Source organism: Triplophysa dalaica, chromosome 19 (genome assembly GCF_015846415.1).
Source record: "Triplophysa dalaica isolate WHDGS20190420 chromosome 19, ASM1584641v1, whole genome shotgun sequence".
Lineage (NCBI taxonomy): Eukaryota > Metazoa > Chordata > Actinopteri > Cypriniformes > Nemacheilidae > Triplophysa > Triplophysa dalaica.
The window spans coordinates 5,452,633-5,479,997 of NC_079560.1; the positions used below are offsets into that span (position 1 = coordinate 5,452,633).

The window sequence follows — 27,365 nt, forward strand, 5'->3', positions numbered from 1 at the left end:
AGGTGAAAGAGAACATGTGTCCTGTAAAGTTTAAACCTGTATATTCTCACAGATATACGCATACATAATTTAAAGAAATTAATTAAAGGAAAACACTTTTTAAGCGAAGATTTTTTGCATTGTAACATTTGTAACACATTAAAAAATAAACTCATCTGAAAAAAATATAATAATTCACTTTAAGTTAATGAATTATTGTAAAATATACCTAATAATACCTCTTTTATAGATTTATATAATTTATTTTGGTTAAACGAACAAACAATCATGAAAATGTCTCGATGCAAAACCCATTATCTAACTTTTAAACCAATTATTATTACTATACAAGGATCATTTTCACAGCATCATCCATCACTAAGAGTAAAAAAACATACAAGTGCAAACCAATAAATGACACCGAAAGCACATAAGACAAACCCAATGAATGTCCTACCATAGATCACAGTGGACTTTCTCTCTTTCCAGTTAGAGTTCATCATTATAGTGGTGAATCTCGTGGAGCTCTATAAGTTTACAGCTGTAATGCTCTGCATCCACAAATCGCAAACCTTATAACACTTCTGACCGCTGTGATAGAGCTGTGGTCAAGTCTTGCTGCTTGTCACTGTGGAATGCGGAAAGGCGGTTTCCTGTCTCGCTAGTTTAAAAGCTTTAATCATCAGGCCAGAGGTCTTCAATCACCAGCCTGCATTTCACTGGATCAATTACAGCACTGGTTTCTCTAATCAGGAAGAGAACAATCAAACAGTTTATAAAACTGAAAATAAAATCTCCCTTGATAAAGAACTGAAGGCGTCCTCATTGAACATAGTTGATGTTGTTGATAGTGCTTGAAGGGATACACGAAAATAAAAATTCTTTCATCATTTACTCACCTTCGAGAGAATGTCTTTGTTCTGATGAACACAGAGAAAGATATTTGAAAGAATGCTTATAACCAAACAGATCTCAACCCCCATTGACTCCCATAGTAGGAAAAAAACAACTGTAGTTAAAAGTGGCCCAGAACTGTTTGCTGTCCTACATTCTTCAAAATGTCTTGTTCAACAGAACAAAAAAATGATAAAAGTAGTTTTTGAGTCAATGAGGGTTGAGAAATGTTTGGTTATAAGCATTCTTCTAAATATCTTTCCCTTTATTCATCATAACAAAGAGATGTATACACATTTGGAACAACTCGAAGGTGAGTAAATGATGTCAGAATTTTCATTTTTGGGTGAAGTATCCCTTTAAAAGTGAAACTACAAATTATTGATAAAATAATTATTTTATTTCAATATTTGTGATATAGCCATATTATTGTAATGAACTATAATTGTATTGTTAGATGACTGATGTCGATCTGCTGTTATTCACCACTACCCATTTTCTTCATTAGACTTCCATTCCAAAAATTGACATTCATCGTCATCACACTTAGTTATTGCAGCATAAAAACTACAGAGATCCTCTTTTATTAGTAGTAAATTTATTGAAAAAGAAAAACACAACCAGTTGGATTGTGTATCATGTTTCGCTGTCCAGAAATATGTTACAGTTTTCACCTTCCTCATCGTTTTGTTTCATGTTGCAGTGTTGTGTATCTGTCTTGATTTGCACAAAGGACGTGACTACACTATCGACATTTAAAAAGACAGCAAGAGCTTCACCATCAATGAACTTATGGAACGAACTTGAGACGGGCTAAATGTCAACAACAGTTAGAAAACCAGAGGTAAATTTAAAATACAAATGAAAAAAAGAAACGCTCGCTCGTATTTTACAACTTGTATTCACTTAGTGAGTAATAAAAAAATAAACATAACAAAAAAACCTTTTTCAGCACCATTTGCGTTTTCCTATTCGCATTTCATTCGACCAGAAGTACACTTTCCAGTCCTAATCCTAGAGCACGTGTCTCGAAAGCATGCTAATCGGTTCCGTCATTGTAACTGAAAGTACAGAAATGTTAAAAATATTTTACAGTTTCGTTTGCAGTAATGGTGTTACGTGTAATTTGCATTTCAGGACAGCCTTGTCTATCCACGCCTGTAACATTCTAGAATTGACCCATAGGCCTTGTCCAGGCATTCACTTCACATAGAGATTTTGCAATAAAAGCATCATTAGTCAAAGTTTAGGGCCAACTTGAAGTAACAGGCCAAGAATGTGCAGTTTTGACATCTTCGTGGATTTGGGTAGCACTGGCACGACGCTCGGCGTCTGTGAACCAATCATAAAAGGGCACGAGGGGCCATCCCACAGATGAGAATAGAGAAGCCTATATGTAAAGTTGATCTATGACCTCGATTGTAATGAGAAAGCACAGGGTCAGTCTTTTGTAATCACATCATGATCCATGTTCTGTATAAAACTAGAAAGGACAGCACATGAATGTGGGAACGGTTAAATGTTCGTATGTTCAAATTCATTTGGAATCTTTCAGATCTTGAACGCTAAAGTAAAAGTGTACAGAACGGAATCCATAAACATGAACAGAAATATGCAAGAGAATGTCTGAAGTTCAAAAACGTAAGTTGAAGACGTAACCACAAGATGGCGTCTGAGTTGTGCACGGACTGCTCGCCATCAAGAATACGGTAGTTTTAAAAATCCACTTATCGGACACACAGAGAGTTCCCCGATTTCTGAGAAAACTATCCGTTTAGAGCTAATTTTATTACACTTAGTTGACTGTTATCCAGAGGGGCGGAGCTGAGAATCAAACACTTCAAGTCCAGCCCAAATGTGCAGTTCTCACCTTCTGTACACCAAACACGTTACATTGTGATCAATGTGCGTTTTAACTCCTCAATTGTAGCGTCAGCCAATCAGGATCGCGATGTGTCATTGTGGGTGTGGCTCAAAAGCCCAGGCTCTCACTTGATCCTTGGTTTGGCGCTGTTAGTGAAGGCCATGCTGGTGATGGAAGGTGACAGGCTGGTAGAAGAACCAGATGTCAGATGGTAGAGACGTGGGTCTAGCTGGAACTCGATGGGGTGGATGAGCTGGTGTCGGGCAGAGCGCTGGGCTGCTGGTCGCCCGGCGTGCTGTCCGCCTGTCTCTGGGCGATGGCGGATGCCGAATGTTTACATTTGGATGAGCCGCACTGGCAACTGAACAACTTTCCCTTTACATCCCAGAAGTGATTGCCGTAATCAAACCTGTGGAAAGATTGGAGTGATTAAAAACGCTTGAATGTTCACGTCACAAAACTTAATGTAGTTTCATGTATTAAAGTGGGTCCCAATCTTGTTCATGAAACTACTGATGCAGTGCATGATGGGAAGTGGGAACCCATCTCCAGTTTGAACGAGTATATTGTTATAAAATACATGAATCTGACCCAAGTTCATCTCCAGCATTAATGTTCTTGCAGGCGAAGAAGGCGATGTGAGGAAACCTCAGGTCCTGGTGGGAGGTGAACACTCGACAGGGAAACAGATTGGGATCACAGTGATGGTTTATGAAGCGGCTGATGTTACCGTAGAAACGGGCATCAACGCAGTACATATCACCGACCTAGAATGGAGAGTGGAAAACATCTTAAGAACGAAAGATCTTGAAAGTTGCAATATTTATACCATCTCTTGTTTCCTTCTCGATTTCTAAAGTTTCTGGTGCTGTAAAACTTGCCATCATGAAGTAAACAAATCACAATTGCAGGAAATCTCAAAATGAGGCTAGTTTTTCCTGTTCTGTATAAATGTCTTTGTTCTGATGACCACAGAGAAAGATATTTGGAAGAATGCTTGTGACCAAACAGTTTTCGGCCACCATTGACAATTTGTCCATTGAAATTTCCTTGTTCTATTGAAAATTAAAGAAGATATTTTGAAGAATGTATGAAAGCAAACAGTTCTGGGGAACTTTTGACTACCATTGTCATTTTTCCTACTATGATAGTCAATGGTGGCCAAGAACTGTTTGGTAATCTTCCAGATATCTTTCTCTGTGTTGATCAGAACAAAGAAATGTATACAGATCTGGAACAACTCGAGGGTGAGTAAGTAATAACACAAAATGTTTATTTTGGGGTGAACTGTTCCTTTAAAACAGGCGTTTCACTGAACAAAAACATTCTTCTTTGCTAAAAAAATCCAATACGTCCAGGAGGATGCACAGACAATCTGCTATTTAAGGAAACGGACAGGGAAGTTAATGTGATTTTGTAAGCGAGGCATCTTAAGAACAGCTATACCTTGTTGTCTAGACTGAAGAGATAGGAGTCGTTCTCCCTGACATCTGCCTCGGCGTCAGAGATGATCTCACCCACGTATCTGTTGTAAGCAGATGAGACATTAGACCGCACTACACAACCACACACACACACTTCTAAGCTAAAAGTGGCTCACAGAGATCAGATTTTACTGTAGGAGCTAATGAAGCTCACGGTGGATGAAAGAAACATACTCACTCGCAAATGAAGGTCCCTTGCGGGATGTCCTGTAATGTCCTGACGCCCCATCCCATAAGTTGTGTCCTGAACAACTGCAGTCTTGTCCTGAGTGAAGATTTAATAAATTCACATCAAACACTGGAGTCGGATGCAATGTAAATACTGACTTTAAATGGCTTAAACTAACCTTTAATTTACATTTAGTGTTTTTGAACAGATTTTGGAGTGAACAAAAGTAAAACAAATTTGAGCTATTTCATATAGATTTTATATACTAATTTGGCAAAATCACAAAAGCTTCAAGTGACAACAGTTGCATCACATATTTGCTTTAGAATCACAATGTCTGATAATAAAGGGTTAATTCTGTTTCAGGTAATGGTTTGTCTAGAATATAATAGGGTGCGAGGTACCTCATTCCGTTTTGTACGACACGGTTCTTGCAGTTTCTCCAGCACGAGCAGGCGTGATTACACTCGAAAATAAGGGGCGGCTCCTCGCTACAGAACTCGGGCAACAGACGGCTCTCCTGGCAACACAAAACATATGAACTCACATTCGTGCATGGGCAAAATGGGTACTTTGATGCGAGTAGTTGCGAGATGGTTAATAAAGACCCAAACCAACCTCTCCTTTAAAGAACAACTTCTTAAAGTCCTAGTAATACTAATAACTCTCGCTGGTTGTGTTTTGCTCATTTAACCTCTAGGGGGAGATGTTTGCCAAATGAAAAATAATTAAAGGTCTTCTTCATGCGAAAATGAAAATTATTTCATCATTAACTCACCATCTTGCCTGACTTTCTACTGAAGAACACAAAAGTAGAAATTACGAAGAATGTTGAAAACCGAACAAGGGCGGTACCCATTGACTTCGATGGCATGGACACAAAAACAATTTAAGTCAATGGGTCCCACCGTCGTTTGGTTACCAACATTCTTCAAAATATCTTCTTTTGTGTTCTGCAGAAGAAAGAAAGTCATACAGGTTTGAAATGACAAGAGCATGAATAAACAATGACAGAATTTCCATTTTTGGATGAACTATCCCTTTAACAGAGGTTTAGGGCTAAAACATCATTTCCAAATATAATTGCACTATTCTGATCTCATAAAGGTCTTTGCAATTAACAGGTTTAACATCCCAGCTGTGTAGAAATCAGTTTAGTTTACTATGTAGATGAAGGGTTTAGAAGAACTGACTTACTTTATCATACCAGCAGCGCAGGCTGAGTTGCCCGCACATGCAGTTCGCCGAGGAGCAGTCGTCTTTACATACACAATACTATGAGGAGAAATACAATCAGTGACCAATTTAGAGATTCATCTTTCATTTAGTCCCAACTGACATCAGCTAGAGTATGTGGTTTTGGCCAAGAACCGCCCACTCAGACAGGAAGTGACATTTAAAGCAACTCATGTCTGGAGAGCACAATAAACGCCTGTGTTTACAATATAGAATAGGGCTCCACACTGCAAACTAATCGGGATGACAATTACGGGTGAAACAATCCCATAATCGCCAAAAGCCTCAATTACAGACGTCCATTTGCCCTCATTTCTGTGCGTTTTGGCAGTGTGTTTGGGCACAGAATACAGTGGCGAATCAGAAAATTAATATGTTAACGTGTGTTTAACTAAGAACATAACCTCCATAATTATTTATTATTAACATTATGTTATTTAGTTTTGGATGTTTATAGAAAGAATACGTCATGCAGCGGTGTCACAAAGTTACAAAACATTTCAAAGCTTCAAAGTAAAATCTATTAATCGGCAATAATAATCACAATTACAGTATTAAAGTGAATAATCTACAATATATAAAAAAAAAAAAAAAATCATAATCGTGCAGTCCTAATACAGAATATTTTAAATATAAAGAAGTGGAGATGACTTTGAGCGTGTTTACCTGCAAGTGAGTAATGTTTTTGTCAATGTTCATTGGGGAAGTAACGCAGCTGTTGGGGATATACTTGTAGTTGTCGGGATAAGGTTCGCTGTCCACCGAATTCACGCAAGGAACGGGAACTTTCTCGTAGCCCCTGGCGATATCCCTTAATACAATTAAGCGGTGACTTATAAACATGTTTCTTGAGTAACATATTGAGGCTGTAAAGCTGAAGGCTCATTTAAGTGACCGGTACCGGTTCAGAAGTTTCTCTGTAGTAGCGCTCTGGCTGCTGTTAGTTTCTCGCTGCTTCTTGTTGGCTTGCAGGGCGCTCCAAACCTTCGGAGCTTGGCTACAACACTGCATGGGAGTATCTCCCTCTTTGTTCTTCAGGTTTGCGTGCGCCCCCCTTGACAGAAACATGCTACAGGAGACACAATAGAGTCAAATAAACTCACAAAACTAGACGAATGTACAAAATAACATCAGCCATACGGTGAAAATGAATAGAAAATGAAAGAAACGAATAGAAAGATTCCATAGGAATGAACTGTTGGTACAGACTGTATATTATAAGTAAATACATTTGTTAAGAAAGTTTTTTTAATTAGTCTGATTAATATTACTGACTTAAGATCGAAAAGCAAAGTAAACAAACACTGCCAAATATGTTGGTGTAACCCAGCTGTTCCTGTGGCAATATTACATTTAGTGAGCAAACCAATCACTGTAACGGCCTGCCAAAAGATCAATAATAAAATTCATCCAGGAAATGAGAGCAAGACTTTATTGCTAGAATCTAACACTAATAAATCTACACAACATTGATCCAGTCTCCAATAAAAAGACTATCCACACAAGCGCCTAAATAAGATGTTGGATATGAATCTAATCCTGCGGTTAAGTTATCATCATCATGACCATTTTTAAAAACAGGCTCCTTTGTGTTATTACAGAATATGTAATAATCATGACTTTTCTACCAAGTATTTGAAAGTCTGGGCTATTTACTTTTGTAGTCGGTTCTATAAACCAAAACAAAAAGTGATTATGTTCAATTTATCATTTTGACAGTACAACAATCCAAATAATAGACACAAAATAACATCCTTATTTAATTCCACATTTATCATGTCCTAAACTTCAGATTTTCAAGGAACTCACAACCCACGCTTGCCACATGTGCTGTCGTCTGGGAGTTTATCTCGACTCTAATTCCAGTACCTATCTTTATTGTTTGTTCTTCATCAATGATCAGCATTATAATTAAATATATTTAAAGCGACCGTGCAACAGTGTGTCATGCATTCTGACTTCTTTACAATGTTAAAGGTGCTGTCTTCTCATGATTACCATGGTCAAGTCGCGCCTATTACGTAGTATTTCTGTGCTCAACACACTACAATTCACTGCATTTGTGTGATGAATGTTTTATAAACGGTGGATATAACGCTGGATTTGGAGATAGTTTCAAACTGATATATGGAGCTGTCCCAGCGCTAAAAGATGCCGGACATGAACCGCATGCAGTGAGTGAAACTGATGTCTGTGTTTTGTTGGCTATGGGTGCGGATGTGCTTTAGTTCAGTCCACCCCTCCCCCCCCGCACGTGCCGTATGCTTTCGGAAAGAATCGTACAGCTGTATCTACCTTTAATAAATGTGATCAAACTAAATACTCTTCGAAGATACGAAGAATGCAATACTACTCTATAGGTACTCAAGATTAATATGAGATTGGCAGAAACCGCTTTAACAGTTTTACTCACTTGATACAGTCGATCCGGTTCTCCCGTGATGCTATGTGAAGCGGCGAGTCTCCGTGGACGTTGAGGGCATTAATATCACACTTCGCCTCCAGCAGGATCTCTGCGATCTCCACACAGCCAGAAAATGCCGCCCAGTGCAGACAGATATTATGCTCCTGGACCATAGGTTAACAGTTATAACGGGGAATTAAAACTAACTCATTTTAAAATCCAAAAATGTAACTTTAATCTAAAGGTAAACCAACCTTGTCACGGATGTTAATATCGGCCCCTTTGGAGAGCAGGAGTTTCACTTGGTCAACATGTTTGTATTCCGTGGCCCAAATCATGGCTGTCCAGCCACCATCATCCTGACACAGAAAAGAAAAATGAACTCTATTTTAAAATTGAAATCAATTAGATTTATCAGAAAATAACTAGACTAGATTAAAATTCTCCAGAGTAAAACTGAATTATAGTGGAGGCATAGACAGTTTAATAGAATTATATGAATTATTATTATTTTAATAAACTGATTAAACTTAGCTTTCGAAACAAACTAGTGTTGATAATTTTTATAAACAGTTTATGAAAGTTTTCCTAGATTCTATTAACTCAAAATAAAAAAACTTGAACATCTCCAACGTTTATATTGATCAGTAGAATTTCCGGGTTGGTGTTTTTACAAAATGACCAAAAAACTACACAAAGTAATTAATGTGCCAACAACACCAACGAAATGTCTGTACAACAAATCTGGTTGAAAGTTATCTTTTAAATGTCAGTGTCATCAGTACAAATAAACAAACAAATAAAGCTGTTTCTATTTGAGAAACTCATTACACGGGTGGAGAAACAAACAACTTTTAATCATAGATGCAGATGTCTTGCAAACAGGTCAATTTTCTGAGGTACGTCCAATGGAGTGTAACTAATGAAACGGTGCATTCTGCTAAAATGATTAGTTTTGTATATGCTAAACAAACCAATTCCATACCTGGCAGTTAATATCTATAAGGCCTGTAGACAGCAGATGTTGTACAATGGCAAAGTGGCCATTCTTTGCAGCAAGGTGAAGGCACGTTGAACCTTCAACATCCTGAAAAGAAAAAGAAACAGGATGTGAAGTGTTTACTCAGGAAAGAGAAGTTAACTATTTCATTCATTGAAACAGAATGACTGGTCCTTCAAGGTTGTTTACAGAATTTTGAACTAAACAGAAAATTTCTCGAAGAATGTTTCAGCTGACCTTGTGAGATTCGATAGCTCCAGCCCGCAGCAAGTAGCGCACGGTTTCCAAGTGGTTGTTCTCGCATGCCTCCATCAGGGGTGTCCTCTGGTCCTCATCACACATGTCGAGGTTTGCACCAGCCTGAGAAATATGATTAGACAGTCATTACAAAGAACTTACAAAGAAGAATTTTGACACTTTCTCATTTCCATTTAATGTGAATTGGGGCTGTCCGTCATAATCTGCCATACAATGGAAGTCAATGGGACTTTTCCCTACTATGGAAGTAGTTAGTGCACCAGAACTATTTGGTCACAAACATTCTTCCAAACATCGTTCTTTGCGCTTAGCAGAACAAATTTACGAACATTAAACAGGTTCGGAAGAAACTGAGGCTGAGTAAATGATGACAGAATTGTCATGTTTGGGTGAACTGTCCCTTTAAGGGTTGTGAGTACACGATGCTGAATCAGAATTTTTATTATCAGTGAACTGTTCCTTTAAATTTCTAAGGTTAAAAAACGAGACCAACGCATTATCTTTCCATAAGTTCAAAATATCAATACATAGTTAAAAGAATAGTTTGACAATTTGGCGCTCACCTGTACAAGCATGTGGCAAACTTCCTGATGTCCCGCCTCAGCAGCTACATGAAGCGGTGTGCGTTTGTTCTGACTCTCCATTTTAAAGTTTGGATCTATTCCATCCACTGTGGAAACAGAAAGAAATGTTTCCAGCACAAAGCAGACAAAGGCAGACAAAATCATTTAATGTATCACCTTCTCTTACCCAGCATCAGCAAAACCTTCTGCAATTCACCTTGTTTGGCCGAAATATACAGCTGTTTTGGATGAAACCGAAGTTTCTTGGGTCTTGAGAAGAACAAATGCAACTAGTAAGAAGTTTATATTTTGTTTGCAATGAAAATAAACGGTATAGGTGATTTAGCTCAAACGAAAGATAAATAACAGATCTGTATCTTTACTTCTCCGCATCCAGAGCCAACAAGACACTTTCCAGAGTTTCTTTAGGAGGTCCTAGGGGAGATCCAAAAGCGATTCCTGCCCCCAAAGTCACTGATTTGGATCCCACAGGAGACAGAGAAGGTTCAAGTGACTCTGGAGGTTTGGGTAAGGAGCTGTCCGCTCTTCCCTCACCGAGAACAGGCAGTCGAGTGGACCTGGAAACACAAGTGATTTAACGTTTTATTTTCAAAAGAATTGGTGTGCAAAAATGACAATCAGAGCGTAATAGTTAATAAAAATCAGTATTTGCTTCAGCTATTTAAACAAAATACAACCATTTTCATCCATTCTTGACTTAATCATCAATGGAAAAGAATCAAATCAGAAATGTGTCCGGAATTCTGCACTGATCCAACTTCAGGCATGAGTGACTACATGTTCTGTCTAAAAACCTGCTCAATCTTCCTCAAAATGTTACGAATGGCAGTTTTTAATGTTATTATTAATGAGCCATGAAACAGTAACAAACATTTATTTAGATGTAAACAAAGTTGGTTGTGTTGCACATCATTTAAAACAATGTTAGCAACAATAAGTTATTACGGGAGAGAAAAACTAGTTAATTTAAAGCTTTTTGAACTATTTTTGCCTTCCGGGTTTAAAATCCTCATCTGGCCAACGTCAAAGGATGTGAAGTGCCGATATTATTCATGAGACTGCGTTTTCTTGACCAATAAGAAGAAATTTCTTCTAATATTTATGACAGCGCCTTGTGATTGGCTTCGCCGGTTTTTAACGGCTCTTCTTCTAACAGCATTTACGCCCATTTTAATTGCAATTTTAAAAAACGACAGTGAGCTAGAATGTGGCTAAAAAGGGAAGTTTCGTGAAACTAAAGTGAAAGTTCACCCAAGAATAAAAATTCTGTCACCATTGAAGTTGTTCCAAACCTGTATAAAATGCTATGTTCTGCTGAACACAAAGGAAGATATTTTGAAGAATATTAGCCGTTCTGGGACGTCATTGACTACCATAGTAGGAAAAACGTAAATGGTAGTCAAAGGTTCTCTAGAACGGTTTGGTTTCCTAAATCCTTCAAACTATCTTGTTGTGTTCAATAAAAAAGTATAAAAAATATTTTTTTTTCTACTATGGTAGTGAATGATGTCCGATACCTGAAAATTGCAAACATTCTTCCAATTATCTTTCTTTGTGTTCAGCAGAACATAGCATTTTATACAGGTTTGGAACAACTTCAATGGTGACAGAATTTTAATTCTGGTTGAACTTTCTCTTTAATGCCATATTTGTTGTGCAGGCTACATATTGTATTGGCCTCAGCTGTAAAAACTGCCTGGGGTCTTTGTTGCTGCTGGAATAACATTCAAACAATATGAGGCCACACCCAACCCATTACTCCTAGAATGAGTTGAAAATGACAGGTTAATTGTAACTTTAAGATCTGTCAGGAATGTTGTTCCAGGATCTACAGGTAAATCTTATGAAGAGCTTGGCACGTACCCTCCTGTCGTGGTGTCCGCTTTGCCTTCGGAAGTGCTGGGGGTGCATGGGCCTTGGGTGAGAGGCACAGTGGAGGTCGTATCAGCCTTGGCAATGGTGACCTCTTTGGCTTTGCCGACCTCTTCTCCACAGTGTGGACAAAAGCTTTGACCGTTCAGAACAGAGGCACAGGCTCGATGAAAACGATGGGAGATATTCACCTCCGGCTGGCACTCCATGAAGGTACCCTATATGGCGGGCACAATAAGTATGTAAACTTCATCTAAACCAAATCACATCAAGCTCTAAGCTCTTCACTTGATTAAGATCTCACAAAAAACTCAAAACCTATCGACTTCTCTTTGGTAAAGGGAAAGACTCACTGCTCTGCAAAAGTAGCCACAGCCTGGGCAGCACTGATGTTTGATCATGCCAGTGCGATGGTCCTCGCACAGAACCAGCAGCTGGACCGAGTTTGAAGGCCTCATCATCTCGTGCTTCATCACTGCGCTCTGGCATCGACTCAGCTGTACCCACGACAACAAGCAACCAATTAGAAGAGAACGTTGGCTTTTAAAAAAAAATAACTAGAGCAAAAATTTGTAACATTAAACATGATTTGACAAAAAAAATATGATTTTAGTTTGGAGCAGTTAGATGAATCCAAGGACCTTCTCTAGGGACAGTTAAAGGGGCAGTTCAACCAAAAATAAAAATTCTACCACCACTTACTCTCCCAATGTTGTTTAAAGCCTGTATATGACTCATTTATATGTTTGGAACACAACATTAGATATTTAGAGAAATGTCTCAGTGGTTTGTGTTCATACAATGGAAGTCAATTGGGGCCAGTGATGTTTGGTTACAAACATTCTTCAAAATATCTTCTTTGTGTTCCGTAGTCATTTACAGTGCAAACACATGGCAAAAAAAGTCATACAGGTATAGAATGATGTGAGGGTGAGTAAATTATATCATAATTAAAACGTTTTGGGTGAACTATCACTTTAAGCTATATCACATGCTAAAAATATACCCATAAATCATTCAAATGGTGTCTTGAGAAAAAAAACATACATGTATGTAAAATCCCAAAATATATATTTTTTTAAACATCCTCAAGAGCAGTCATGTCACCTGGCCGTCTACGCTCTCAGTCGCCATGCACTTCCGGTCTGCCAGGGTTAGGATCTCTCTGCTCTTGGGCGTCTCCATTCGACAGCTGCAGAGAGGCAGTTCCTGCACCATATCCACATCTGTGTTCTTGGCTGGTCCTGAAACAGCTGAGCAACACAAACATTAAGAGTAAGACTCAAATTTTCAAGAAAAATAATCTGTTTAGACACACATCTGAGATTAGCACAACATTTATAGCCTGTCTGAGAAACAGTGTGTAAGGAGTAAAACCATTGATATGGATTACACAGCAAGAGATGCATTACCACCAGGGGGCACTACATCAGTAAAGCCTTTCAATTGATGACTCATTTTAGCCAACATGAAGGCCACCAGGAAGGTCTGATAATGATCACGCCATGAACTTTATACAAATGGTTTTATTTTAAAGAGCCAGAGCTTTACATGAGATGGAAATAAACTGCAACCGGTGTGAGATTAAGCTGCCATTTGAAAACTTAAGGCAAAACTAAAGTCAATTTCATTTGAACAATTACAAATGTTCTTTTGGTTTCTTCTTCTTCAATCACCTGTGTTTTTAGATGTCAGCAGGGCTTCCTGTGCTGGCAGATTCAGAGAGTCTAGCGAGACTTCTCTATACTCCTTCCTGTTGTCAGATGTGGCTGATGTTGAGTTCTGGCTCTCTGATTGGGACTGGGAGTCCATTCCTGGAGTTTTAAGACGGACATACAGAAATAAATACAACTGATAATAAAAACGTCTGCGTTTCCCAAAAGTAGACGTTTAGAAAAAACATCTTGTCATGCTCTTCAGACTGAACTTTTCCAAAATACTTGGATTGTGAAGGAGGAGTTATATGAAGCATCGTAAATCATTTAATCAGATTTGTTAAACTGGAATTGCTGTACCAGACAGTCCTTCAGACTTTGCTTTCAATTTCCTCTTGCGCTTTCTTGACGGTCGGAGCCAAGCATGATCTCCCTTGACCTTCTTTTTCCATTTCTTCTTCAAGCTTGACTCTGAACTCTGTAGAGAACATTACGTTGTAAGTACTTCAAAAATCAAGCAAAGTATTTAGTTATTCCAAGACTCGATAAATAGGATATCGTGTATTTTATGATATTCAATGATATTAGAGAATGTTTGGGAACTGACCAAATCGGATTCGTCCCCTTCCTCTTCACCTTCCTGTGATTCCTCAGACTCCTGTTCATCCTGAAGAGCCAGTTGAATGAAATTCAAATGAGGAGATTAGAAGAACAGAAGACAAAAAAATCCTGGCTCATATTTTGCATTAGTAGCGTTTTGGGATGAATTTCCACCTGCGCAACAGAAGCTGTCCGATATTCGTCCGGAGATGTTTTGGCTCCATCCTCTGTGGACACCTCATCCTCCGTGTCATCTTCCTCTGACTCCTCTTCATCAGAGTCATTCTCCATCCTCTCTCCATTCACATGTACTGACTCCTTTGGCTGCTGCGAACCAAAGAAATACAAGATCAGATCTTCCCACCCCAGAGATTGCATGCACGGAGAACGGCTTCAAGAATTGCAAATGATTAGATATGAATGCTGAAGTCTTTAGAGTTCAGACCACATTCTGAACAACAACAACACAAAGATTACGTTAAAGCAACATTAGAGAACTTTTGCTCATGGTTCCTCCATGTGGTTGATAAGCGCAATTGTCTGTTCCCTGTGTCTTAAATACACTCGCTGTATAAACTCCCCGTAGGCAGGGCGATACACGTGAATTTGTTGACTAAAGCCCTATTCACACAGGATTTGTATTATCTGGGGACCTCGTGTGATTTATCAATTATCTGCCCAAATCTGTATTTCATGTGGCGAATTCGCACGGGATAGTGAAACCTGTGATTTTACTCAAATTTACTGATTTATTTCCCGGATGGATGGCAAGGCTTTGTATATAGTTTGTAAAGCCTATTGTTGTATGGTGTTTAATGATATATGACCGTACCTGTCAGCATTTGAGACCCGCGATCGCAGTGATCTGTCTGGTTCGTGATTTTTACTTGACAAATTACAGACATGGCCGATTCGCACGGGATTAAGATCACAGACAATCTCTGCAATTATTACAAATGACAAGAGGTCCCCAGGTAATAATAATCCCGTGCGAATAGGGCTTAAGAAGAAACCGCTGTTACATCATGTCACTTCATAAACTGTGCATGTACTAAAGCACTCTTTTGGCTCCCGCAGGTTATACTAATAGGCTATCCTAAACATAAACCTGGTTGTTAGCAGTTAGAGCATAGCAAGCTAGCAACATAACAGCTAACGTGCTCATTTTAGCCACATAACACATTTGGAGTCACCCAAAACACAACGCATGGACATGAACGGGTTTAGTAACCAACGAAAATCATTTTCTCTAGTTATATTTTTGTAAACACACTCGGGACCAGGCTTGTGTAACAGGTGCAATCACTAACTTACACTCAACTCGCTATGCGAAAAGTGCATAGCATAGTAACTATAGATATCGATAACATTAGTCATTGTGCATGAACTAAGGAATCTGCAACTTTTGACCATTCAACATTTATTGTGGTTTGGTAGTCATTGCTTACAACATATCACTAAATTCCTGACGAGGCACAATTATGCTACATAAGCTATTGAGACCCGGCAACATAACATCATCTCTAGTCTATTTTACGGTTATAAATTGTGAACCAGTAACGTTAATGCGCCACTAAACAACCTGAGCACAGCCTAACAACTGATAAGCTCAGAAGTACAAGACATTAAAAAAAATCTACATATAAGACTTTCAAATCAAGTAGCAGGAAGGCTAGGTCTACATTTGTTTTGCAACCCGACTCTTGCAGCTCATGCCTCCGTCAGATATTGATTTGTGTCCAATCACTCTCTCACTTTTCCTCTTTGTTTTTTGATAGCTCTGCCATGGTGATGGTTTGGAGACTTGTATTGAACTAGATGGTTACGTCTTAATTTTAGCCGTCGACTAACTTCACCCTGGCTACGAGTAAAACGTGATGTATGCCGTAAAGCAGGTGTTGGGTGAGGCATGTGAACCTACCCTCACACCAAAGTTACAAGTGTGATTTCAGCCGATAGAAAGCTGCTTAGGTAGCAGCGGCAGTAAAATTCGTCCAGTTAAGAGTTATTCCTACCAGCTAAAAAACTCTCTAGTGTTGCTTTATAGTACAAAGATTTTTCCGAGATCTTTTGTTTAGTTGGGTTTCAAGCTCTAACCTGAGGGTCGGATGAAGACTGGGACATACGCTGAAACATCTCCAGAACTGTGCGTTGTTTCAAGACTTTATTCTTCTTCTTGGGGACAAGGCTGTATGTTCCCATCTTCCTCTTTTTCTTCCTTGACACTGGTGCTACTGAGGGCAAGAGAGATTTGATTTGGAAATCAGAAATATGGCTTGGATTACCCTGAACTTTAACACCCACAATACAACATAGAGCTACATCTGCAAAGTCAGTTATCTATAAATATACATGTCATACCAAGCATGTATTCTGCATACTGATGTCGTAAAAGTCCGATGCATATTTTTTTGAAGCACTTGCAATTTGATATACATAACTATGTCTTCAGAGGTGTGTAAAGACATTACATAATTGAGTGTTATGTTTATATTACCTTAGAATGAGCTATTTCTATCTACACACACCATGGGTCCACTTACATGGAATTCCCCATGTTGTTTCTACGGTAGCCCTAAACAGACAAACTGCTCTACAGAGCGCGTTTTGTAAATCTGTTATCTCCTCTGGCAAATAAGCGAAAGCGTGACATCTTAGCTCTTTGTCAGCCACCGTAGTGCTTCGAAAGGGAGGGGTGGGGTGAGCCATGGATTGCAATTCGCAACCTTACCATTAGAAGTGCTAAATTTCATACACTGACTAGAACTTTAAAAACATTATTATGTACATTATTCTTATACATCATTTCATACAGATGCAAATTTGTAACCTGTTTGTGGCTTGGCTGGTGTGGCGGTCAGCACAGATGTGGCATCAGGTTGGCTTTGAGGTAGCTGATTCTGGATTAGAGATGGCTGCAGTGCCTCTGGTTTCTCCACACTGTCGTCTTTCACAACGATTGGCTCCTTATTTTCCCTATTTAAAAGCTGTAGCAGGAATATAAAAAATTCTTTAAAACATCCATGACCACTATAAGCATTAAATGACAGAAAAACAAGAACTGAATTGGTTCTCATGCATTTCGGATCTCCATGGTTGAGTGCAAAAGCCTCATTATTAGCTTGCTTCTTACAATTTAGTGGCACATAGTCTGTCTGTTACCTTTAGTGTCTGATTCGAGGCCGGCCTTGACATCGTTTTGCGTGCACGGTGTATCGTTACAGGCGGGGGTGTGTTTGACACTATGCCATTTTTAGTCTCTGTTTCCGCCCGTCTTTCTGTTTGCATTGGTCCTGGGTTTACGTCAGTGTTCGGAGAACACTGGTCTGGGGATTGTAACGTAGAAGTTGCAGAAGGAATGTTTTTAGTCCCTTGCCCCAATGTGGAACCCCCAACGGGGGACCAGTTAGTCCTGTGTGGGGAAGATACTGTGTCCTCCTGCTGTTTGCTTAGGATGAATCCGTTACTGCCCACCGTAGAGCCATGAGGCAACTCGGTGTCTAACAGTCCATTCTCCATGGCTGAAGATCTGGCTGGTGACCCTTGCGTAGAGAGGTCCTGCTCGCTTCGCTTTGTGTCAGTGTTCTCATAGGTCCCGTTCAGTTCGGTGGCCTCTCTGAGGGGGTCCACTCGCCCGTTCGGGTGGTCTTCATCTCCACCTATATAACAGAAAACAAGAACAGTTAACAATGGGAAAGCTCAGGTGCAAAACCACACAAGAGCTTACGATCAGTGACTTTTTTTTGTGTGTTTCTAAATGTCAATATGTGAAGAATGTCCCTTATGTAGGTGACACTTAACAGCACGAATGAATAGAGACTTGGATTCGTTTTTTTTTGCTTGTTTTAGTTGTATAAAAGAAAACTATTTTTTATGTATTATTTACCCTCTTCCTGATCACTGTGTGACTCTTTCGTGCACTCTGACTTCATGGATTCCCTCTTGCCCGAATTCCCATTGGCCAAACCGGAGGGCTGAAAACATGCAAACACACTGGATTAATACGATTTCATGCATGATGCAATAAAATTTAATTTTGAATTGAATTGAACAGGGTTTTATTCTAGACAAAGCGAGAACAGAGATTGCACAAAGCCTAATATGTCAACTTTACATATTTCAAGTCAAATGAAATAGCCTGTCAAAAACATGTGGCAATGAAAGCAAGTCAAAGTGCTAAATAATTCTTCCAATCAAAAAATAAATGACCCACTGCTACTCATAAAAGGATGTTTACTGTCATACATTTCAAAAACACCTTAAAGTTTCCCTGCCAACAAGAAAAGAAACAGTCATCTCCTGGGATTGTGCGTGGCTTCACCACAGCTCCAACGGTTCAGTATAAATAACATCTGAACAACGAGGGATTTGATTGGCCGGGGGGAAATGCTCTGTGCTGTCAATCACTCGAGTTGAGGTCTCCAAGCACTGCAATCCACCACAGATTTCCAAACACCTAATAATACACTTCTACACAACTTCCCCCACATAATAGAAAATTTACCAGCCTTTACTCCATTTCTAATTGTGTGATGCCATCCTGATACTAACCAACATGAGTAAACATAACATAATAAATACAAAGAATGCCAAAGCTCGGCATGCACTTTTCTCCCCTCTCATAGTCCCTTTATCTGTACCTCCCTCTCTTTCTGTCAAATCTGTTGCTTTCCTTGCTGGTCCATTGGAAGCAGACAGTCACAGCTGTTCTCTCCCATGGGCCGATCCTGAATCTGACACAAGCCATGTGGAATATCCCTCCCGCTACGGCAAGTGAAGCAAAACAAACCATTGGAAGCAATTCCTGGTCAGTTGAAGAGTTTCTGATCACCATGGAAAAAATAAGAATGAAGTGAAGACTTGGAAAGAAATGGAACGGCCCACTAATAGGCCTCAATGAACGAGACAAAATTATGAATCGAGAGGAAGATTTGTGATCATCCTCTGAACTGAAACCATCCTGTATACTTATTTCTTTAAATGTCCTGTTATATCGACTGGTGCACATTCAGTATGAATTGAAAGAGAGAAATAACTAAACAGCTGCTGTATTATCAAAACCAGATCTGGTCCACACGTTCCTCAATTCCTTTAAAATTACTTGCGTTTATGTCAATGGGTTTTATAATACACACACTCACTAAGCACATGATCATCAGTAGCAGAACCACCATGAATATAACAGACTTGAATATTAAATTGGAGATCACAATCCCATCCGCATCCGTACACAGTGTTAAAAATTTCATTTAGAAAGCAATTCTGCTGCTGTCATCTCATCCTCCGAAGATCTAACAATTCAGAGCCTCCAACGCTAACAGCTCTTGTTGCAAAGACCACCTCAAGTAACCGCAAAATACAGGAATGAGCCTAATCGCCTCCAGGACTCAGTCAGTCGGGAGATCAAGCTCACTCTGGCCTGAGAAAGAAGCCTCGGATGGATGAATAATCCTCTGAGATCCTCCTCTCTTACTACAACATCCATCAGTACCCAGGTAGCCAGGAGAAACCTGCAACAGAGTCAGGTGATCCTCGATCGAGGAGTTGTAACAACTTGTTAAAATAAACCCAGTATATGAAACAAACATCGAAACATGAGAGGCGATGAGATAGACTTGTTGATTTGCTCCTCTGGAAGGACAGACAGATGTCTCCAAGCCACGCAACAGAAGTGGTGCATCCAGTTATATCAGATAACACTTGCACTCACATACCAGCCTACAACTACAGGAGTGAATCTCTGCGGTCAGACTCAAGAGGAAGAGGTAAGGTCAGAAGGTGCAGCAATTACAGGCAAATCCAAGCATTCTCTACCACGCTCGGCCCCTCCCCATCCCATCTAGATCCCCAGACCTTCTCTGATTGGCAGAGGCGCGGACTGCACAGCCAGAAAATGTCTGCCACACGTTTGAGCTCCTCTCGCAACAAAGGAGGTCGTCTGCCTTTCTATTCCCCTCTCTCACCACCAGGGGAGCCACTTCATAATAAGAGTCCCCCATTTCCTTGGTCATACCAGACTCGATCTGCCCTACTGACACCACAAAGGTTTAATCCGTTTATCATATCAGGTCTCAAACTTAATCTAACACTGATCTTCAATGAAGAGGTTCTACGTTGCTCAGGGAGGAATTTAATTGTATCTAGGAACACATCGATTCCCAAAGGTGATTACCCAGCACCCTTCTTCTGTGGGTGCTCATTTTACATTGTTCAAAACACTTTTGAAAATTAACTATGGTTTTAGAGGTGTAGAACCACGTTGTTTGGTGGATTGATTACTATTTGAATAACCACAGTTTTACTGCAAATACAATGACTTAACTGTGGTTCCTATAGCAGAACGATGCTTAACTTTGGGTTACCAATGTTTAAATATAATAACCATGGTTTCATTTGTAGTGAAACCATGGCAAATTTTGTAAGGGACAATTAAGCTACCGCCATTGTTCAGTTGGCAACATATTTTCTTTTGTTTTCTGTAGAAGAAAGTCTCAGGTTGATGACAGAATTAAAAAAATGTAACACATTAAGGGTCCATCAGGCCCAAATGACATCCAGTTCAGTGAAGAAATCGATTTACATGGCATTATAATTCCTTCAAATGAATTGTAAAGATAACGCTGTAATGAATAATATGTAATAGTGGAGTTACACAAACTACACTAGGAAATCAGTCTAATCAGTCAAACAGAGATCAATTTAAAGCAAAAGCTATCTCCAAAACTATAAACTCTGATTTCAAAAATCTGTCACAGTGAAGAAGGAAATGTTTGCACATTCCTGACCCAAGAGTCACAACCCAATCTACTGCCGTTTCCTTAGGAGGAGCTAAAATGGTTTCAAATCTGGCATTAACAGATTCACATGAAAAAATTGGCTATACTATATTTTTAATGACCCTGCTCCCTTTATGCAAGTCACAGACATGTCTAGGCTCAATTTTTTTAAAGAACCATCAAGACAGCTTTGTCTCCGAATCACAACTGTAACTCAACAGTAAGACCTCAACAGATTTTTCTGGTGACCTTTTCCCTACCAAAAAGCCTTCTGAGCATACCAGTCAATGTGGATCTCAGATATAAGCGACCCACATTCCTCTCATTGAATGAGAACGTGGCCCCCTACAGGCCACAGATGGAGCATGCTCAGTAAAGAAAACGGGAGGGAAGGGCCTGTGCTTCAATCCACCATGTTGTAACCAGACTGTTTACGAACACCATGAGCAAGACAGAGAGTTTTATTTCCAATGGGTATGGGCGCTGTTTTTGGTTAGACTTGTGATAGATATCAGATTAATCTGCACCAATCCACTCATTCTAACCTTCATTTCAAGAATCTAGATTTATATCAACTAAAGCTCTAGTATTTGCTACTAAAAGATTATTCATACAAATCAACAGATATATTTATACACATTCTTACACAAACAAAGGATCTCGCCATATGACGTTGGTTTGGCCGCACAAATAAAACGCTGCTACTATACAGGAGACTAAAGCAGCTTACTGTACTCTCAAAAGCTATCTGAGATATGGTTTTAACACTAATGACATATTTCACTGTCAATTGAAAGAGCAAACACAGCATTTTTTTCAACTGTACAGCAATAAACAGGCTTTTCCATTTCACATGTATAGAATCAGCTTCTCTAATATCGGCTAAGAGTTAACCAGAAGCCCGGCAGCGTTTCTGAGACTCGACTCTAATGATCTCAGAGACTAGGTTTGTGTCATATCAGAGATCAAAGTGCATCCCAAGTCAATTTGCTAAAGAGCAAAACCTCGTAACAACTGGCGAACCGGGTGCAAGGGCTCCTGTCTGATGACATATGAATCTGTGTGTGTAGCTTCTGCGAACATCTAATGGTAACAATCGGTTGTAAAAAGGACATGAAATAACAGATAATAAATAATTTACAAGTGCATTGCAGATTAATATCCAATTACGTGTGCAGTCAGATGTGATGCAGATAAGCTATTTGTGACTCATTCGAGAATGACAATCAATAAAAAAACAAAATATAAGCCAAAGAACAGTGCCACACAAAAGATAAGAAAATTAATACTCGAAATCAGTCTTGTTGCAAAATTGGTTTCTTGTTAAATTGTCCCTTCGACGCGTCAGCTTCATACTGTTTTAAATGCCCATTCTTACAAAACCTCACAAAAAAGCAAATTAGTCTTCACTGTATCTTTACTGTGATCAAGTCTCCACACATTGTCAGCCTAGGATCTCTCAGCAGCAGGCCCGGACCTGCAAACTTGTTGTCTTCCTAAACACTACAGCAATGCTTGGCAAACTATGCTTTTGTTTGTCTGCAGTATACAGTATCTATTCTGTGCGGAAAAATGCAATCTTATTGTATTCATATACCCAAATGACCTTTAAAGTTTAAGAAAAACATTGGTGTACAACAGGACAAACTGTGATGAATAGTATCCCACAATTTCAAAGCAAAAAAGCTGAAAAATGAAAACGTTTAGGAACTAGGTAGTAAACCATACAGTGAGCCACATGGTAAACATCCCAACATGTTTTAAGGCCTTTAAGATTCCCCTCCTCCTGACCAATGAAGAAGAAACAAGAAGACCGAATATCACAAATGATAAGATCCAAAGAGCAGAATAATAGACTTTTCAAAATCAAGTGTGAACAAGTATTCAGAGAAGATGCCATTCTTTTTCGGTGTAAATCAATGTCAAGCCCAAAATCTCACCATCTCTCCAAGTTACCGAAAAATGGCCCTTTTTGATATCCCTACCTCACCATTTCAAGTTCGACATTTCTAAAAGAAGGAAAGCTACAGCTTCTGTTCTTGAAAGATTTGACACTGCATGCTCTTGTTTCACCTAAAAGTGATGGATCACAGAACTGTCTCAAAGCTTAATATGAAGGCAGTGCGCCATATTTCAGACCTATTTCAGACCCTTCCACTCCTCTGAACGTCAGCAGAACAAGTGGTCCTCAATGGACCTAACAAGAACGCAGAGATGACAAAAGGAATCAGAATGATACGTCTCGTCAGATGAATCCTCAGAACCACAAAGAACCAAAGGTGCTCCACCATCTGTGTCATACCTGCATTCACACGATGGCCTCCGATGGAGAAAGAGCTTCGAGCTGACTGCTCCTCCTTCCTCTTCTCCCGCATGCAAGCATTCAACCGGCTTGTTGATCATGTGACCCAGAGGCTCCCTCTGTTGGTCGAGCTTGCTAAACCTCACACTGAGCATGCTCGGTCAGTACACATTTCAGGTTTTTTTTCTCACCCATGAATTCAGGAAGCCATTTCATTGCTGGGAAAGGTACGGCGATGCCACAGAGACCTGGAGCACTACCGCAGGAACCAGCAGCAAGACTGTGTTCTGTCCTCGGTCTGTTCTTGTCTCTCAAGAGAGGTCTTTATCTCGATTTACAGCAGTAGGGCATGACCATCAAGAGATGAAAGGCCCTGAGAAACCAGTGGCAATCTGGACGGTTTGCTTAAACACATTTTTTATACTGGTGCCAAAAATAGACGAGTGGTAAGAAACCACGTAATTTGGTACATTTGTAAGATTCAGTGTTGTTTGGTGTTAATGGCACAGACAAGTGCAGGATTCAGGATTATATAACATCTTAACAAATCTGCCTCTCTCCAGTCATGGTACAGCCCATCACATTGAAGATGTAAAATGCAGCAAGATGCATGAAAATCACATCGCATTCAGAATGGCTGAATGACACTGGTTCTCTAAACGCATTTGAGAAACAGCAATACTTATTCTCCCAATCGAGTGGGTGATAAAAGCACCGTCTGGCATCTGTTAAGTAATCTTGTAGTCAAAGACAAACTGTATGATTTCATTAATGTTATTTCATGTAGTTCTTTCCCATGAAAATGTCATTTAATCTGTTTAATGGATTGGGTGGGGACATGTCTCGAGCAGGAAGTCGGAAAAATTATCTGTTTCCCATAATACTAACATTTGGTTTTTTATACGACACATTCATATCTACACAGCTAAAGACAAGAAACAGGAGGCCTAATCCCTCCTGTGCTCTTTAACCAACATCTAGGTTCCCACATAAACCATACTTCTAATACAATACAGACAATAATGTAGAATACATCATGTTTGAGAACAATGTACATAGGCAAATCTTTATTGCAATAAATTCAACTTATTTCTTCCTGTTTGCCAAACGGAGCCCAAGACCTTGTCATGCAGGAAGTCTCACAATCTGTCATTGTGCCAAAAAACCTGCAGTTTTGACACAGCATGGATCAACACCCCCGAAAGCCTGTGTAGCTATCCGAGACCGCCATTCTGTAGTCCCCTCAAACCGACAGCATAAATTACGCTTCAGCGAATCAGAGAAACGTATTTCCAAGAAGCCATGTTTAGCATATCAAGATCCCTCTTTAACCGACTGAGATTCATTTCACTCGAGAGAAAAACTAGCCTCTGTAGTTTGATATGCTCCAGTTTGTAAATGGGGGACATCCACTGCTTTCTCAGAGTAGAATAATGAGGGAGGGAAAGATCGAAGCAAAGAGGGAGAGTGGAAGAAACAGAGCAGAAATTGAGAAACAGAAAGCAGCACAGAGAGAGATTCGATGTGGCTATTCACAACTCTGGCAGGATGGCCTGAATTTTCACTCAATCTAAAGCTTGCTTTTTAAATCGCCTCATTTTAAGAGGACACCTCTCAAAAGAAATAACCACGTGGACATACACACACCGACACATTTCTGACAAATGCAGAATAGCGACAGTTTTCACCCCAATGCAGCACAAGAAAGCCAGCAGATTCCAACAAGAGGTGTTTTTAGTCCATCAATGTTACACCTCACCATCAGCAAAAAGCATCAAACACTGCCTGGATAATCTGCTCTGCTTAGCCTCATAAAGATACACACACAAGTTCGTCTTTTTGGCATTGGACACCAATGAAACAAGCCTACTAAAGCACCTACTCGTCCCTCCCTGTCTAAACTCAATTGCACATAGTCCAAATTTACGCACGTTAAAAAATAAATACCACCTCACGTTATGTCAATCACATTTACACACTGCCTTCGATATTTCATGAAAAAAATTTGGACCGGTTGGATTTTATGCATTTGTAGCATTTGTAGCAAGCGTTTTAAGTGGAAACTGTCTTTTTACAAACGAGAGCCAAATACGAAAAAACGCATACGTAAACTTCAGACTGCATGTGCAAAGACCTTAAGAAACTCAAGATTGAGGCTTCTCCTTCTAAGACATAAGGAGATTTAAACGGCTACAGGTTTGTCTGGATGCCACGTTAATAACTCAATTTATCAAAACAAAATGACGGAAAGACGTCTATCTATGATTTCTTCAGAAACATGTGGCTATGGCTCTTTCAATGTTTGGAAAGACACTCTCTAAATATGTTCCTGAGGTATAGCTACACCCAGCACTCGGAAACAGTCCTTCCGGGAAAACACCACAGCCTGGCAGATTCAGGGTGATCACATGATCAGCTCTCTAAACCAAACGTGTCATTTCCTGAAAGCTCCAGACTTCAAAGCTTCTTTTCAGACCTTGTAATGTGATTTGGCAAAAGGCTTAATCATCTGACCAATGAGACAACAGATGAATCGGATCATCTCCATCAGACCCAAAATCAGAGAGTTTTTCTGAATAGCTAAAGCACTCCATTTCTTTCAAACAGCAGTCCAGAAGGACCGGTCATGTGTCTGGCAATGCTTGACCTCAAAAGCAAAAACAAAGTTGGATATAATCCTGCACTGATCAGAGGGTAAACATGGCTGTACCTGCCTTGAGCAGTGGTCTCCATTCATGGGGGAGGAGGTGAACAAATGTACATTCTACAACGACTAGCTAGCTTCCCACTCATGCACCGTCCCTGCGCACAGGTCATGTGATCAGCTCTCTATAAAGCTCTGACATGGCCCACACTGAGCATGCTCAGATGGAGCACTACTGTTCCTCACGAAGAAGGAAGAGCTGAAAAAACAACACTGCAGCCATTTTATGGTACAGGGTCTAGCTTGAATCAATGGGTTCTTTGGTCTGCCTAATCTATTGTGTTATATGGTCATAGGTCTCCGATTACAATGATTGAAAAGTGTTTTTAATACTGGTTTAAAATGTCAGTTGCTTGGATTTATCTATACAGAATACATTTTTAATTTCAAATATTTGTTTTGCTCAAGAACACACAAACCGGCGGCTGCCTTTTGCTGTTCGATAAAAACGCACCATGAACCGAATTCCTCAGTAAATTGTCAATTATTTCAGACAACGCATGTGAAATCATGTCAGAATTATTTGCCCTTTTGAGAATGTGAAACGTGTAGGAGGTTTATCACTGTCTCTCAGCAAAGAGACGATTTCGATGTCTGACAATAAAATACTCTAAAAAAAAAATAGGTTACACACATAAAAAAAACTCATCACTTCAGGAAATTATAAGATTTAAAATAATTACTGACATTGGAACAAATTAATTTCTATATACATTTCTTCTGGCAAAATGGTTCATTATGATTATGGAAGCAGTTAAGCCTTTGCTCTCGAACAGGACAAAATAGGGTTGAGACTAGGGGATGCACGATAAATCATCGGCCATATCGGTATCGGCCGATAAATGGTCATGTTTTATTTTGACATTTTAAATTTAGGATGATATATTATACCCGATAAATCGTAAATAATTTCCTCTGGTTAAACTTCTTCAGCTGCACGCTTCTCACAGTAAAAATAAAGAAAATTCACTTACTGCTATTAGCAAAATAGGTGCAGTAGGTGCAGTATGTAGACACAGTATTTATGAATGTGTAAACTATAGGAACATAAGTATATTGTTTGAATCAGACTGCTGTCTGAAAAGTTTCGGTCTTGAGGCCAGATAGAAATGTGGCAATTAAGAACACTTTTCTGGGTTGCTCTGGAAGAACATCTATAATTGGTTTATTAAATGAAAAATATAGCCTACCAAAAAAGTTTGAAGGTTAAAGAATCTTTTACTAGAGTAAAGTAGGCTTGGTACTTGATTTTCAGAGGGGAAGATAACTAATGGTTACCCAGTTTTCTGCAGTCAATATTTTCAAATAAAAGCAGTTGTCCACTATTTTTCGGTCCTATGGAATTTTATTTTTATATTCAGATGCTGTATACAGGCCAATATATCAGTTATCGGCTTCCAATGCTGAAGAATTATCGTTATCGGCCAAAATGTATATGTCGGTGTATCCCATTTCTCTAAGGTGAAAAGCAGTATTACAAAATACATCAGGGAGTCTATAATATAAAAAACCTACAAAGATTCTACAAAATTACATTTACGCTTACAGTTAGAGAGAAAATGAGGAAGAGCAATGAGGAATGAG

General features: G+C 39.4%; 1 protein-coding gene across 2 annotated transcripts; it reads right to left on the minus strand.

The window, feature by feature from the left end:
* Positions 1-1,755: 1,755 nt before the first annotated feature.
* ehmt1b (euchromatic histone-lysine N-methyltransferase 1b) lies at positions 1,756-25,886 on the minus strand. 2 transcript variants are annotated; one of them, XM_056731293.1, is made up of 27 exons: positions 25,788-25,886; positions 17,886-17,973; positions 17,162-17,658; positions 16,830-16,986; positions 16,097-16,233; positions 14,174-14,323; positions 14,007-14,066; positions 13,760-13,877; positions 13,421-13,558; positions 12,852-12,997; positions 12,098-12,241; positions 11,736-11,962; positions 10,235-10,429; positions 10,039-10,121; positions 9,852-9,958; positions 9,268-9,390; positions 9,016-9,117; positions 8,285-8,389; positions 8,040-8,194; positions 6,528-6,695; positions 6,293-6,437; positions 5,588-5,665; positions 4,795-4,910; positions 4,400-4,486; positions 4,184-4,262; positions 3,329-3,504; positions 1,756-3,146 (listed from the first exon to the last, which is right to left on the minus strand). In XM_056731293.1, exons 1-27 carry the CDS (start codon positions 25,812-25,814, stop codon positions 2,963-2,965), a joined length of 3,792 nt encoding a protein of 1,263 aa, XP_056587271.1. In that variant the 5' UTR covers positions 25,815-25,886; the 3' UTR covers positions 1,756-2,962. The 2 variants fall into 2 exon arrangements, with proteins under 2 accessions (XP_056587271.1, XP_056587270.1); XM_056731292.1 differs by having other exon boundaries at positions 14,174-14,326.
* Positions 25,887-27,365: the final 1,479 nt, after the last annotated feature.

What these genes read in the sequence shown, in the direction of transcription:
- ehmt1b (XM_056731292.1), bottom strand. Translation starts at nt 25,814, where the DNA reads ATGAATGGAGACCACTGCTCAAGGCAG. An exon ending in GAGACCACTGCTCAAGGCAG is followed by an intron (nt 17,974 to 25,787) that starts GTACAGCCATGT and finishes GCATGTTTTCAG; the next exon opens with CCCTCCGGTTTGGCCAATGG. An exon ending in TTGGCTCTGGATGCGGAGAA is followed by an intron (nt 10,122 to 10,234) that starts GTAAAGATACAG and finishes GTTCTTCTCAAG; the next exon opens with ACCCAAGAAACTTCGGTTTC.